This window comes from Girardinichthys multiradiatus, chromosome 4 (assembly GCF_021462225.1).
Source record: "Girardinichthys multiradiatus isolate DD_20200921_A chromosome 4, DD_fGirMul_XY1, whole genome shotgun sequence".
Lineage (NCBI taxonomy): Eukaryota > Metazoa > Chordata > Actinopteri > Cyprinodontiformes > Goodeidae > Girardinichthys > Girardinichthys multiradiatus.
In genome coordinates, this window is record NC_061797.1 from 46522751 (window position 1) to 46535899 (window position 13149).

Consider the following 13149-nt stretch of genomic DNA (forward strand, 5'->3'; position numbering starts at 1 on the left):
CAGACCATCATCTTCCACACCTGCTCTGTACCTAAATAGCTTTTGGCAAACTATTAGTGCAGATCTAAAAGCTACAAAATCCCTGCCTGTTTTATGCTCATTCAGAAACACACTAATACCTTACTACTAATTATCAGACTATTGCTTTTACAGTTTATAAAAGACTATTTGCTCATACTTGCTCAGATAGGACTTTAGATATAGAGCAGTAGTAACTTGTAATGTTAAGTTAAACTGACTGAACTAAAGCTTTTGTGCTAAGCATAAAATCTACCAAAGCAGCATTATGTTCCAGTGAAGGTCCAAGTTTATTACAAATATATATGTTTTGCGCTTACAAAGCTATTTCTGCATTTAGCGGTGCCCCTGGAGGACAGTCAGTAAAGAACAGGGACTCCAGTGGAGCTTTTAGAAATACTGCAGGTCGTATATTTTCATTTCCACCTGTCAAAGAGAGGCAAGCCTTTTTTAGTTTCTCTTTTGTGAACTATTTTCCCAGAGTGAAAACCTGACCAGCAGAATTACTGCACTTTCGGGGTTGGTCACCTTTTTCGGGAGAAAAGGTGAAGCCGGTGGTTGGACATTTAATCTATCACTTCCAATGATGATAAAGCACCAGGCCAATCATAATCATTTATCATAAAAAAAAAAAATTGTGTACATTAAGCAAAAATAAACAGACAGGTGAGCAGTATCTTTTTTATTTCAGTGTCAGGCAAAAAGACACAAAGGAATAGTTTAGCAGCTGGGTATGTGTGCGTAAAGGCGGCCACAGTATGTGTCTTTTGTGTTGCATTTAGAACAAGAGCAGCTTGTGGCCACAGGGTAAGTAATGCTTTCTGAACACCCCTCGATGTGTTTCACCTCATAGGACCAGTCCCCGTTGCAGATCCTATGCTCAGGCACCTCTTCAGGGCTTTCAAAAACAACATCCTGTCACCATCAAGAACAGAGAGAGACAACAGAGACTGAATATATATGACAGAGTAATTATTTTCAAAACAGATTTTTTTCCTGTAAAAATATGACATCACAGAGAATAAGTCTCGCCTTGATATGTTTTTTAGTGTTGTGTCCATCTGGCACCATAAGTAACTCAGAGACTTCATGCGTGATAGTTTGAATCATTCTTCACCTCGTTGTAGCACAGCCCTTCACAGATTGTGGTGTGAATGCACACTTCCTGGCCACATCTCTCCACGGGGATGCTGACGTTTTTCAGGTGGCAACCGAAGCACCCCACCTCTGCCAGTGCCAGTACTGCTGCCATGATAAACAACTGCATCCTCCTCCAGGTGTAGTGCAGACGCCTGCTGCAAGATCAGATCAGGTCCTACATGACATACTTTAAACTGCGCCAGAAATTCCAGTGTGCTGAATATTCTATGACTGAATAATAAATCAATAATAATAATAACCGGGTTGCCGGTTCAAACCCCCGCTCTGTCTCTCTTAGTCGTTGTGTCCTTGGGCAAGACACTTAAACCACTTTGCCTGCTGATGGTGGTTAGAGGCTCAGTGGCGCTGATTGTATGGCAGCCTCACTTCTGTCAGTCTGCCCCAGGGCAGCTGTGGCTATATTGTACACTGTCAGTGTGTGAATGTGTGGATGAATAGGTGGATGAATGATTGTAGTGTAAAGCGCTTTGGGGTCTCTGGGGACTTGATAAAATGCTATACAAGTTCAGGCAATTTACCAAGAATATGACACAACAGGATCTTTATTTTATTTAAACGTTATACAGGTTCAATTCTTCAAAGGAAATAAAACATTTTTTGTATATTATTTTCTTGTTGTGGAAAGGTTTCTAGAGAACCTAAATGCTGACTTTTGAGTACACATGTTGTTAATTCTTTAGAAGTAGTAAAATGCATTTGTCAAAAAATAGAATAATCCAAGAGGGGTGTTTAGCATTTGAAATATATGTTTTAAAATGTATATTAATGTTTGTTAAAAAAAATCAGCCTTATATCAAAATGAGGCATGTATTTCTTTTGTGTCTAATGAGCAAACTTCAGCACACACACAACCACACACACACACACATATATATATATATATATATATATATATATAACGAAAAAGTAACTTTTTGAATGAAATTAACTTGAAAAAAGAAACAGTTTTTTTAAAAACACAGATAATTGATAAAGTATCAACAATATATTGAGCAAAAGTGACTTTTTGATTGAACAACACATATGGACATGTTAATTATAACTTTAGCCCAATTCTGAAAATATTGCTACATATATTTTAGTACATCATTCTAGGTAAAGCATCCTGAATGTGGGAATCTGTTTCTTCCACAGCTTATCAAGCAAAAAGTTGTTTTGCTGTTGCAAAATTAAAAGCAGTAGCAACACATTTTTAAATACATTGAGCTCAGTTTAAATATCTGTAAACAGGGCGCTTACCTGTAAATCTGCAGTTCTTTTAAATTCAGAATAAAATGTCTCCTCTGTCAGTCCTTATACATCTGTAGTGGTCTGCTGCTTCTTTCCGTCTCTGTCTGGTTAAATATCACTGCTCATAATCCTTCTAATCTTGTCAGCCTTGGTTTACCTTTACATATTCAACCTGTTTAGGCTTAAGTCAAAGCCAGATCATCTTTCCCATCAACAGTTCAGGGATGGCGTGCAGCTCAGGACCTTTCCTCCCACACATGGGGATGAGTGAGTCGGTATCTTCAGAAATCTTGTTTAGATTAGATGGGGAACAGGCTCAGATGGAGCACAGAAACATCTGCCCCCACAGCAAGATGGAAAATGTTGATATGAGAGGCAGTAATTAATTAGCTGTACTCTACCTGTACTACTTTATGTGTCATATTTCTTGTCTTTTTGTAGGATTAATGCTCATTACATGTGTCTGTACATACAGTGCCTTGCAAAAGTACTCGGCCCCCTTGATCTGGTCAACCTCTTGCCACATTTCAGGCTTCAAACATAAAGATATAAAATTCTAGTTTTTTGTGAAGAATCAACAAGTGGGACACAATCGTGAAGTGGAAATTTATTGGATGTGTCAAACTTGTTTAAAAAATAAAAAACTGAAAAGTGGGGCGTGCAATACGGCCCCCTTGCATTAATACTTTGTAGCGCCACCCTTTGCTGCAATTACAGCTGCAAGTCGCTTGGGGTTTGTCTCTATCAGTTTTGCACATCAAGAGACTGAAATTCTTGCCCATTCTTCCTTGCAAAACAGCTCGAGCTCAGTGAGGTTGGATGGAGAGCGTTCATGAACAGCAGTCTTCAGTTCTTTCCACAGATTCTCGATTGGATTCAGGTCTGGACTTTGACTTGGCCATTCCAACACCTGGATACGTTTATTTGTGAACCATTCCGTTGTAGATTTGGCTTTATGTTTTGGATCATTGTCTTGTTGGAAGATAAATCTCCGTCCTAGTTTCAGGTCTTGCAGAGTCCAACAGGTTTTCTTCCAGAATGGTCCTGTATTTGGCCCCATCCATCTTCCCATCAATTTTGACCATCTTCCCTGTCCCTGCTGACGAAAAGCAGGCTCAAACCATGATGCTGCCACCACCATGTTTGACAATTGAGATGGTGTGTTCAGGGTGATGAGCTGTGTTGCTTTTACGCCAAACATATTATTTTGCATTGTGGCCAAACAGTTTGATTTTGGTTTCATCTGACCAGAGCACCTTCTTCCACATGTTTGGTGTGTCTCCCAGGTGGCTTGTGGCAAACTTTAAACGAGACTTTTTATGGATATCTTTGAGAAATGGCTTTCTTCTTGCCACTCTTCCATAAAGGCCAGATTTGTGCAGTGTACGACTGATTGTTGTCCTATGGACAATCTCTCCCACCTCAGCTGTAGATCTCTGCAGTTCATCCAGAGTGATCATGGGCCTTTTGGCAGCATCTCTGATCAGTCTTCTCCTTGTTCAAGATGAAAGTTTAGAGGGACGGCCAGGTCTTGGTAGATTTGCAGTGGTCTGATACTCCTTCCATTTCAATATGATTGCTTGCACAGTGCTCCTTGGGATGTTTAAAGCTTGGGAAATCTTTTCGTATCCAAATCCAGCTTTAAACGTCTCCACAACAGTATCTCAGACCTGCCTGGTGTGTTCCTTGGTCTTCATGATGCTCTCTGTGCTTTGAACAGAACCCTGAGACTATCACAGAGCAGGTGCATGTATACGGAGACTTGATTACACACAGGTGGATTCTATTCATCATCATCAGTCATTTGGGACAACATTGGATCATTCAGAGATCTTCACTGAACTTCTGGACTGAGTTTGCTGCACTGAAAGTAAAGGGGCCGAATAATATTACATGCCCCACTTTTCAGTTTTTTATTTGTTAAAAAAAGTTTAATGACACATCCAATAAATTTCATTCCGCTTCATGATTGTGTCCCACTTGTTGATTCTTCACAAAAAATTTGAATTTTATATCTTTATATTTGAAGCCTGAAATGTGGCAAGAGGTTGACCAGTTCAAGAGGGCCGAATACTTTCGCAAGGCACTGTAAATATGAGATATCTAACCCATGAAACAGTTTGTCCACCATTATTTGGACCCTGATTTATATGGCACATTGAGATACAGTAAATATAATCAACTGGCATTACACAAATAAAGTGTATTTAGCCTAACTATTTAAATGTATGTTGCTTACGCATAACATGTTAATGAGGCAAAAGGGAAAGGGGATCTCAGTAAAAAATATTGAAACTTTATATTTTTAGTATTCCCAATATTGTGACTATGAATCCAAATATATTATTTAATATTAATACTTTAATATTTTATCAAATAATATTTCAGTCTGTTAAGGGTTGTCCTGTGAATACCAGCCCAGTAAAGCGATGGTATTAGGACAAAATAGAAATGTGTGAGACGAGCTCTGACATTATTGAACAGCATAAACTCTGCACATATATGGAATGAATTCACACAATTTCTTAAAATACAAGAATTTATTAACAAAAATAAGTAAACTCAAAGTCAAACATATTTCAATCAACAAACTCTTTACTATGCTAAAACAATCCAACTAAACTACCAAGCAGAATTAAAGAATAAGGAAGACTAATGGGTTATGTACAATATAAACAAGTTGATTAAAGATGATTGGAAACCATGACCAAAAGAGTGATGCAACATTACCATGCAATGTTTATGTCTAAGAACCAAGGATTATCTTGAAGGATCTGGAAATGAAGTTAAGTTAGTCTTGGAACCAACTTAGGCAATAATCAGCAATGTTTAGACAACCAATCACAATGCAAGATCAGATAAAATATTATTTTAATAAAATAATGTTTTAAAGAATGATTTGCTGAATAAAACCAACCTTCTGGATGACAATTCTCAACGGTGTCTCATTAGCTGCCTTTATTTATTAAAATAATATTTGAAGAAATATTATTAACAAAATAGTAAAATATTTAAGGAAATATTTTGGAAAAGGGCCAAATCTTTCAGGAGAAATGGGGCTTAATGGTGTTTACTTAGTTATCAAGTTTAGTAAAGTAATGTTTAGCGAAATATTATTTACTGGATTGAAAACTAACAACCTTTCTGGGTAAATATTCTTTAGTAGCAAGCACGTGTTCTTAGCTGTTAGCAGCTAAAGCTAACAATTGAAGCTTATAGCTTAGCACCAGAATCAAACACACCTTTAAAAATACAGTCAATGAAAGAGTTAAAATGCATAAGTGCGGACGGCGCGTTATGATCAATCTTCTGTGTTTAAAATCACCCCTTTAAATAAAGTTTGTCTTAACTTTAAAAACACACAAACACAGAACACAAAACTGAGCGCGTGCTGAGCAGATAGCCTGCTAGCCTGCACCAAGATAGCTGAGTTCAACACAAACAAAACCAAACTTCATAAAATGAAAAACGTTCAGATCATTTCATCCTAAATCTCTCTGCCCAAACCTAACCTCTGAAACATGCTGAGGAAAAGCTGTCCGGGGCGACGTAGTCTGAAGAAACGTCCACAGTCAACAAACGGTTAGCTACAGCTAACCTTGTTAGCTGTGGGGAGTGGCTCGTTCTGTCGGGCCACCAAACTGCACGTTACCGTAGCCACGGTGACGCGGCTCCTGTTGTCCTTCTTTCAGACCGGGAAACTGCTCCACTCGACGTCATGCTGGGAACTCTCTATAACACAGCTTGATTCTGTAGGCCTTAGAGAGAAAAGTCAAGCCAGGCTTGTACCTTAATTATCCTGTTATGAATGAATCAACCGGATACACGAACAGTGATTCATTCGTACGTAACTCAGTGCATATGATCGATGATTGTAAGACTCTTGGATCCAGTTGAAGAGTTATGTCTGTTTGCCAGCAAAGAAACATTAGCGCGCTGTCTCTCCGGCCAGCCTCGCAGCGGAGTCTGGAAGAGGCAGGATGTAGCAAGAGCGGTGCTTTTATTTGGACAGTGACGTCACAGGAAGTCCGCAATTACCCTGTTGGCTTGGCTGTGCCGGAAGTACGTTAAATGCACTTTATTTTGAAAGTTCCAAAAAAGTCCATACCGGAGTTTTCATGTTGTATCCATGGCTGTGGGTCCCAACACCAAATAAGTATCTTCCTAAAGGTAAACAGCGCAGGTTGATAACCAGAGAACAATGTTTCTAATATGGGACTAAAGTTAATAATGATAATAATAAAAATGAAAGATTAGATGGTGAGCAAGAAGGGAACTGTAATGTAACAACCTCATTTTTATACCGTAGCAGAAAATGTGCAAATATTTTTTGTAAAAAAAAAAAAAAAAAGTAAAATTATGCAATTAGGAAGTAGATGCAGACGCATCTTAATTTAATGAGAAATTTCTCAAACCAGATTAAATCATTCTGAAGGTACATCACAGAGAATTGGAATATGCATTCTGAAGAGTGAAAATAACAACCTCTAATCAGGTATTAAACATGCTTTGCATTAAGCCCACATTTCTGTAATAAAACTAGTTTTTTTATTGGTCTGATGTAATATTCTCATTTTTAAATGTTGTTTTTCATTAGCGGTGAACAGAAAATCATAATCAACAGAAATAAAGTCTTGAAAAGAAGTGCTTGCATGTAACCAATCTATATAATGTGTTTTACTTATTGAATTGAGTTACTGAATGGCTTTGAAGCATAGTCTACACATTTTCAGTAGCATTCGGGTCAAAGGTTTGAGAAAGCCATTTTAGAAGCTTAACATTAGCCTGCTTTATTCCTTCAAAAACTATTTTGGATAGTTGTTTGGAATCATTGTCCTGTTGGAATGTCCTACTGTATCCACGTTCTAGCTGTTTACATGTCGATTTGATTAGAACTTCAAGAATTTAGAGGTAGCCCTCATTAATTATATCTTTCACTTTGTGCCATGCACTACTCAAAGCAAAACAGGCCCACAGCATGATACTGACACCAATATGCTTGGCACTTTGGACAGTAATCTTAGGTTTGAATTTCTCACCTTGTCTCCTCTAAACATTCTTCTTCTCACTGTGCCCATACAGCTCCATCTTTGACTCGTCTCACCACAAACCTTTCTCCAGAAGACATTTGGTTCATCCATGTGGGTAGCGGCAAATTCCAATTAATCTTGTTTCTTTCTGTTTTGGGGCATTAACCTGTTTTTGGTCTACCTCCTTTAAGTCTACACAGGTGTAAAACATCCTTCACTGTGGACTCTGGTGGTGTTTCAGCAGTTTACAGTTCATGGTGAGCTTGAGGCTTGGTGGTTCTTGGGCTTTTCTTGAACATCCTTACCAATCTCATGTTATCTGAGGGGAGCAGTTTGGTTCGGACTGTTAAAAGAATTGGGAATGTATTCAAGTGAAATGTAATCTCGATCACTTTTTAAAGAAATTTGCATTTTCAAATCTAGAACAAAGTAAGTTAGTTGTGGTTTTGGGGGCAGGCCCCCACCTCGACCACACCTCTGATTACTCAGCAGTTTATTGATACCCATCAAGCCTCCTTTTTGCCATTTATCCCTCTCCTTCGACCACACCCTCCACTTCATCAGTAATCCTCCACATTTCTTTTCCTTATTTTATTCAGTTAATTTTCATTCTAATGGGGTTCTTACGTTAGCTATGGAAATCCATCTCCTGACACAAGACCCCCTCTCTGACTCTCTTCCTCCCAAGTCCCCAGAGGTAAGCCTTCCTTGATGAGTCTACCCCTCTGATCCATTTGAATCATATCCTGTGGACCATTCTCATCGATAAACGTATTTTTTTACAGTATGGTCATTGCTAGTGAACCTTTTGGCCAATTTATGTAAATTTATACTCCTTATTAATATAGGCATGTGCACAAAGACATAAGTACCTACTGGATTATTAACTGTTATTTTGAAATCTCCAGTTTAGTTTTCAGTCGTTTTAAAACTGCAACCTGAGCTGGACAGTCCGCAGTGAAAGTAAAGCACCTCTTTGGCAAAGCGTCACGCTTCAGTGCCTCAGTCTGTCTTTGCAGGCACAAGGGAGTCACTTTCTCCACCACCCTGCAGAACTGCCACACCTGTCTATCAAGGCTACAAGGACTTTTGAATTGTCACCCCTGTTCTCTGAAGTGCTGCTAAATATCAAATATGTATTATTGTTATTTTCCATTTTGTTCCTAATGAACACCAGCCATAGCTGATTAATCTGGCACTTAATTTGCCATCTTCTTAGCTGTTTCTATAACAGCTGGTAATTCCTCTTGATATGTCTGCATCGGTACTGAAAATATATTTCATTAAGTCTGTAGCCACACATGCACTACATTCACATTAACAGGTTTTTTTTAATATTCGACCTGGAACTTTCAAAGGGCAGAAAAGACATTCAAGTTCATGTCAACATCATAGTCCCCAAAATAGCCAAGTCTTCCTGCAGCAAGTACAAAAAACAATGCAGTCCTAATAAGGATGTTTTCCTCTTTCTCGCAGCCAAAAGAAGACGGCCTGTTCTGTAATGTCACATTTATGTCCACAAGGAATCAGTTCATACGTGATGGTTGAGATGATGCTTTCTGTGCCCAGGATGATTTTCTGGTTCATAACTCTAAGCACTACAATGAAATAAAGTTCTACTGAGCGTAAAAAAAACTTGTACAAGCTGTATATAAAGATGTATAAACAAGCTCTAAGCTGTATAACCTACTGACATCACACGTTTGAGTCACTGGTTAATGCTTGAGAGCTTAGGAACAGTCCTCTTGCTTATTGTGAGCTAACTGTCCTAACATGACTAACAATATTCACAACTCCGCTTGGTCACAACCAGGTTGTTGTGATGAAACTGAAGCCTTCATCTCCTGGTATAACCCTACACTAACCTCCATAAACAAACGCCTCTACAGCCCATATAAGGTCAAGGATTTTGCTTTGTGACTTGGACTTATGTTTCCATGTGGGCTGACTGAGGAATATTGTTTAGGAAACACACTGCTCAAGAAAATAAAGGGAACACTCAAATAACACATCCTAGATCTGAATGAATGAAATATTCTCATTGAATACTTTGTTCTGTACAAAGTTGAAAATGCTGACAACAAAATCACACAAAAATCATCAATGGAAATCAAATTTATTAACCAATGGAGGCCTGGATTTGGAGTCACACACAAAATTAAAGTGGAAAAACACACTAGAGGCTGATCCAACTTTGATGTAGTGTCCTTAAAACAAGTCAAAATGATCCTCAGTATTGTGTGTGACCTCCACGTGCCTGTATGACCTCCCTACAACGCCTGGTCATGCTCCTAATGAGACGGCGAGGGTCCCCCGAGGGATCTCCTCCCAGACCTGGACTAAAGCATCCACCAACTCCTGAACAGTCTGTGGTGCAACGTGACGTTGGTGGATGGAGCGAGACATGATGTCCCAGATGTGCTCAATCGGATTCAGGTCTGGGGAACGGGCGGGCCAGTCCATAGCTTTAATGTCTTCATCTTGCAGGAACTGCTGACACACTCCAGCCACATGAGGTCTAACATTGTCCTGCATTAGGAGGAACCCAGAGCCAACCGCACCAGCATATGGTCTCACAAGGGGTCTGAGGATCTCATCTCGGTACCTAATGGCAGTCAGGCTACCTGGCAAACACATGGAGGGCCGTGCGGCCCTCCAACAAAATGCCACCCCACACCATTACTGACCCACTGCCAAACCACTCATGCTGAAGGATGTTGCAGGCAGCAGATCGCTCTCCACGGTGTCTCCAGACTCTGTCACGTCTGTCACATGTGCTCAGTGTGACCCTGCTTTCATCTGTGAAGAGCACAGGGTGCCAGTGCCGAATTTGCCAATCCTGGTGTTCTCTGGTACAGGTCCTTCTCAAAAAATTAGCATATTGTGATAAAGTTCATTATTTTCTATAATGTAATGATTAAAATTTAACATTCATATATTTTAGATTCATTGCACACTAACTGAAATATTTCAGGTCTTTTATTGTCTTAATACGGATGATTTTGGCATACAGCTCATGAAAACCCAAAATTCCTATCTCACAAAATTAGCATATTTCATCCGACCAATAAAAGAAAAGTGTTTTTAATACAAAAAACGTCAACCTTCAAATAATCATGTACAGTTATGCACTCAATACTTGGTCGGGAATCCATTTGCAGAAATGACTGCTTCAATGCGGCGTGGCATGGAGGAAATCAGCCTGTGGCACTGCTGAGGTCTTATGGAGGCCCAGGATGCTTCGATAGCGGACTTTAGCTCATCCAGAGTGTTGGGTCTTGAGTCTCTCAACGTTCTCTTCACAATATCCCACAGATTCTCTATGGGGTTCAGGTCAGGAGAGTTGGCAGGCCAATTGAGCACAGTGATACCATGGTCAGTAAACCATTTACCAGTGGTTTTGGCACTGTGAGCAGGTGCCAGGTCGTGCTGAAAAATGAAATCTTCATCTCCATAAAGCTTTTCAGCAGATGGAAGCATGAAGTGCTCCAAAATCTCCTGATAGCTAGCTGCATTGACCCTGCCCTTGATAAAACACAGTGGACCAACACCAGCAGCTGACACGGCACCCCAGACCATCACTGACTGTGGGTACTTGACACTGGACTTCTGGCATTTTAGCATTTCCTTCTCCCCAGTCTTCCTCCAGACTCTGGCACCTTGATTTCCGAATGACATGCAGAATTTGCTTTCATCCGAAAAAAGTACTTTGAACCACTGAGCAACAGTCCAGTGCTGCTTCTCTGTAGCCCAGGTCTGGGGAATGCGGCACCTGTAGACCATTTCCTGCACACGCCTGTGCACGGTGGCTCTGGATGTTTCTACTCCAGACTCAGTCCACTGCTTCCGCAGGTCCCCCAAGGTCTGGAATCGGCCCTTCTCCACAATCTTCCTCAGGGTCCGGTCACCTCTTCTCGTTGTGCAGCGTTTTCTGCCACACCTTTTCCTTCCCACAGACTTCCCACTGAGGTGCCTTGATACAGCACTCTGGGAACAGCCTATTCGTTCAGAAATTTCTTTCTGTGTCTTACCCTCTTGCTTGAGGGTGTCAATAGTGGCCTTCTGGACAGCAGTCAGGTCGGCAGTCTTACCCATGATTGGGGTTTTGAGTGATGAACCAGGCTGGGAGTTTTAAAGGCCTCAGGAATCTTTTGCAGGTGTTTAGAGTTAACTCGTTGATTCAGATGATTAGGTTCATAGCTCGTTTAGAGACCCTTTTAATGATATGCTAATTTTGTGAGATAGGAATTTTGGGTTTTCATGAGCTGTATGCCAAAATCATCCGTATTAAAACAATAAAAGACCTGAAATATTTCAGTTAGTGTGCAATGAATCTAAAATATATGAATATTAAATTTACATCATTACATTATAGAAAATAATGAACTTTATTACAATATGCTAATTTTTTGAGAAGGACCTGTATATGCCAAGCGTCCTGCATGGTGTTGGGCTGTGAGCACAACCCCCATTTGTGGATGTCGGGCCCTCATACCATCCTCATGGAGTCGGTTTCTAACCGTTTGTGCAGACACATGCACTTTTGTGGCCTGCTGGAGGTCATTTTGCAGGACTCTGGCAGTGCTCCTCCTGTTCCTCCTTGCACAAAGGCGGAGGTAGCGGTCCTGCTGCTGGGTTGTTAACCTCCTACGGCCTCCTCCACGTCTCCTGGTGTGCTGGCCTGTTTCCTGGTAGTGCCTCCAGGCTCTGGACACTACGCTGACAGACACAGCAAACCTTCTTGCCACAGCTCGCACCGATGTGCCATCCTGGATGAGCAGCACTACCTGAGCCACTTGTGTGGGTTGTAGAGTCCGTCTCATGCTACCACGAGTGTGAAAGCACCACCAACATTCAAAAGTGACCAAAACATCAGCCAGAAAGCATAGGTACTGAGAAGTGGTCTGTGGTCCCCACCTGCAGAACCACTCGTTTATTGAGTGTGTCTTGCTAATCGCCAAAGATTTCCGCCTGTTGTCTTTTCCATTTGAACAACAAGATGTGAAATTGATTGTCAATCAGCGTTGCTTTCTAAGTGGACAGTTTGATTTCACAGAAGTTTGATTTACTTGGAGTTATATTGTGTTGTTTAAGGGTTCCCTTTATTTTTTTGAGCAGTGTATATAAAGTGGCAAGGACTTAATTGCTAAGGGATAGTATTCATACCTTTTGAAACTTTTTAAATTTTGTCACATTACAATCACAAACATTAATGTATTTTACTGGGATTCTATATAAGAGAAAATAATCAAATCAACACTTAGGTGTAAAGTGGAATATCTGAACGGTTTAGTGTGTATAAATGTAGCCCCATTTACTCTAATAGCCCTTAATAAAAACTAGTGTAGCCAATTGCCTTCAGAAGTCATCTTTTTGGTAAATACAGTTACAGTAAACACTGCACATCAGCCTGAACACACCATCCATACAGTGAAACTTGATAGAGCCAGCACCATGGTGTGCTCATGTCTTCTTCAGCAGGAACGGGGAAATCGGTCGGTGCTGAATGAGAGATGGATGGAGCTAAATACAGGGAAGTCCTGGGAGAAAAAGTATGGTTAGAGGCTGCAAACGAGCTGAGACTTGGGTGAAGGTTCAACTTCAAGCAGTATAACAACACTACAAAGAAATGTTTTTGAATAAAGCATATTCATGAGGTTGAGTTGGTGCATGTAAGTTTGTCACCTAGAGGTGTACAGTACAGAAGGCC

At 40.3% G+C, this 13149-nt stretch overlaps 1 protein-coding gene and 1 long non-coding RNA gene across 2 annotated transcripts; one reads left to right on the top strand and one right to left on the bottom strand.

Moving 5' to 3' along the window:
- Positions 1–685: 685 nt before the first annotated feature.
- On the bottom strand, positions 686–2557 carry LOC124867252 (gonadotropin subunit beta-1). The gene is made up of 3 exons (XM_047363610.1): positions 2419–2557; positions 1136–1313; positions 686–933 (listed from the first exon to the last, which is right to left on the bottom strand). The coding sequence occupies exons 2-3, from the start codon at positions 1283–1285 to the stop codon at positions 739–741; spliced, it is 345 nt and encodes a 114-aa protein (XP_047219566.1). The 5' UTR covers positions 1286–1313; positions 2419–2557; the 3' UTR covers positions 686–738.
- Positions 2558–6489: 3932 nt separating this feature from the next.
- On the top strand, positions 6490–9400 carry LOC124867502. Its single transcript, XR_007038079.1, has 3 exons — positions 6490–7550; positions 7631–7696; positions 8916–9400. It is a non-coding gene; the product is annotated as an uncharacterized LOC124867502 (long non-coding RNA).
- The last annotated feature ends 3749 nt before the right edge of the window (positions 9401–13149 follow it).

What these genes read in the sequence shown, in the direction of transcription:
- LOC124867252 (XM_047363610.1), bottom strand. Translation starts at nt 1,285, where the DNA reads ATGCAGTTGTTTATCATGGCAGCAGTACTGGCACTGGCAGAGGTGGGG. An exon ending in AAGGGCTGTGCTACAACGAG is followed by an intron (nt 934 to 1,135) that starts GTGAAGAATGAT and finishes TGATGGTGACAG; the next exon opens with GATGTTGTTTTTGAAAGCCC.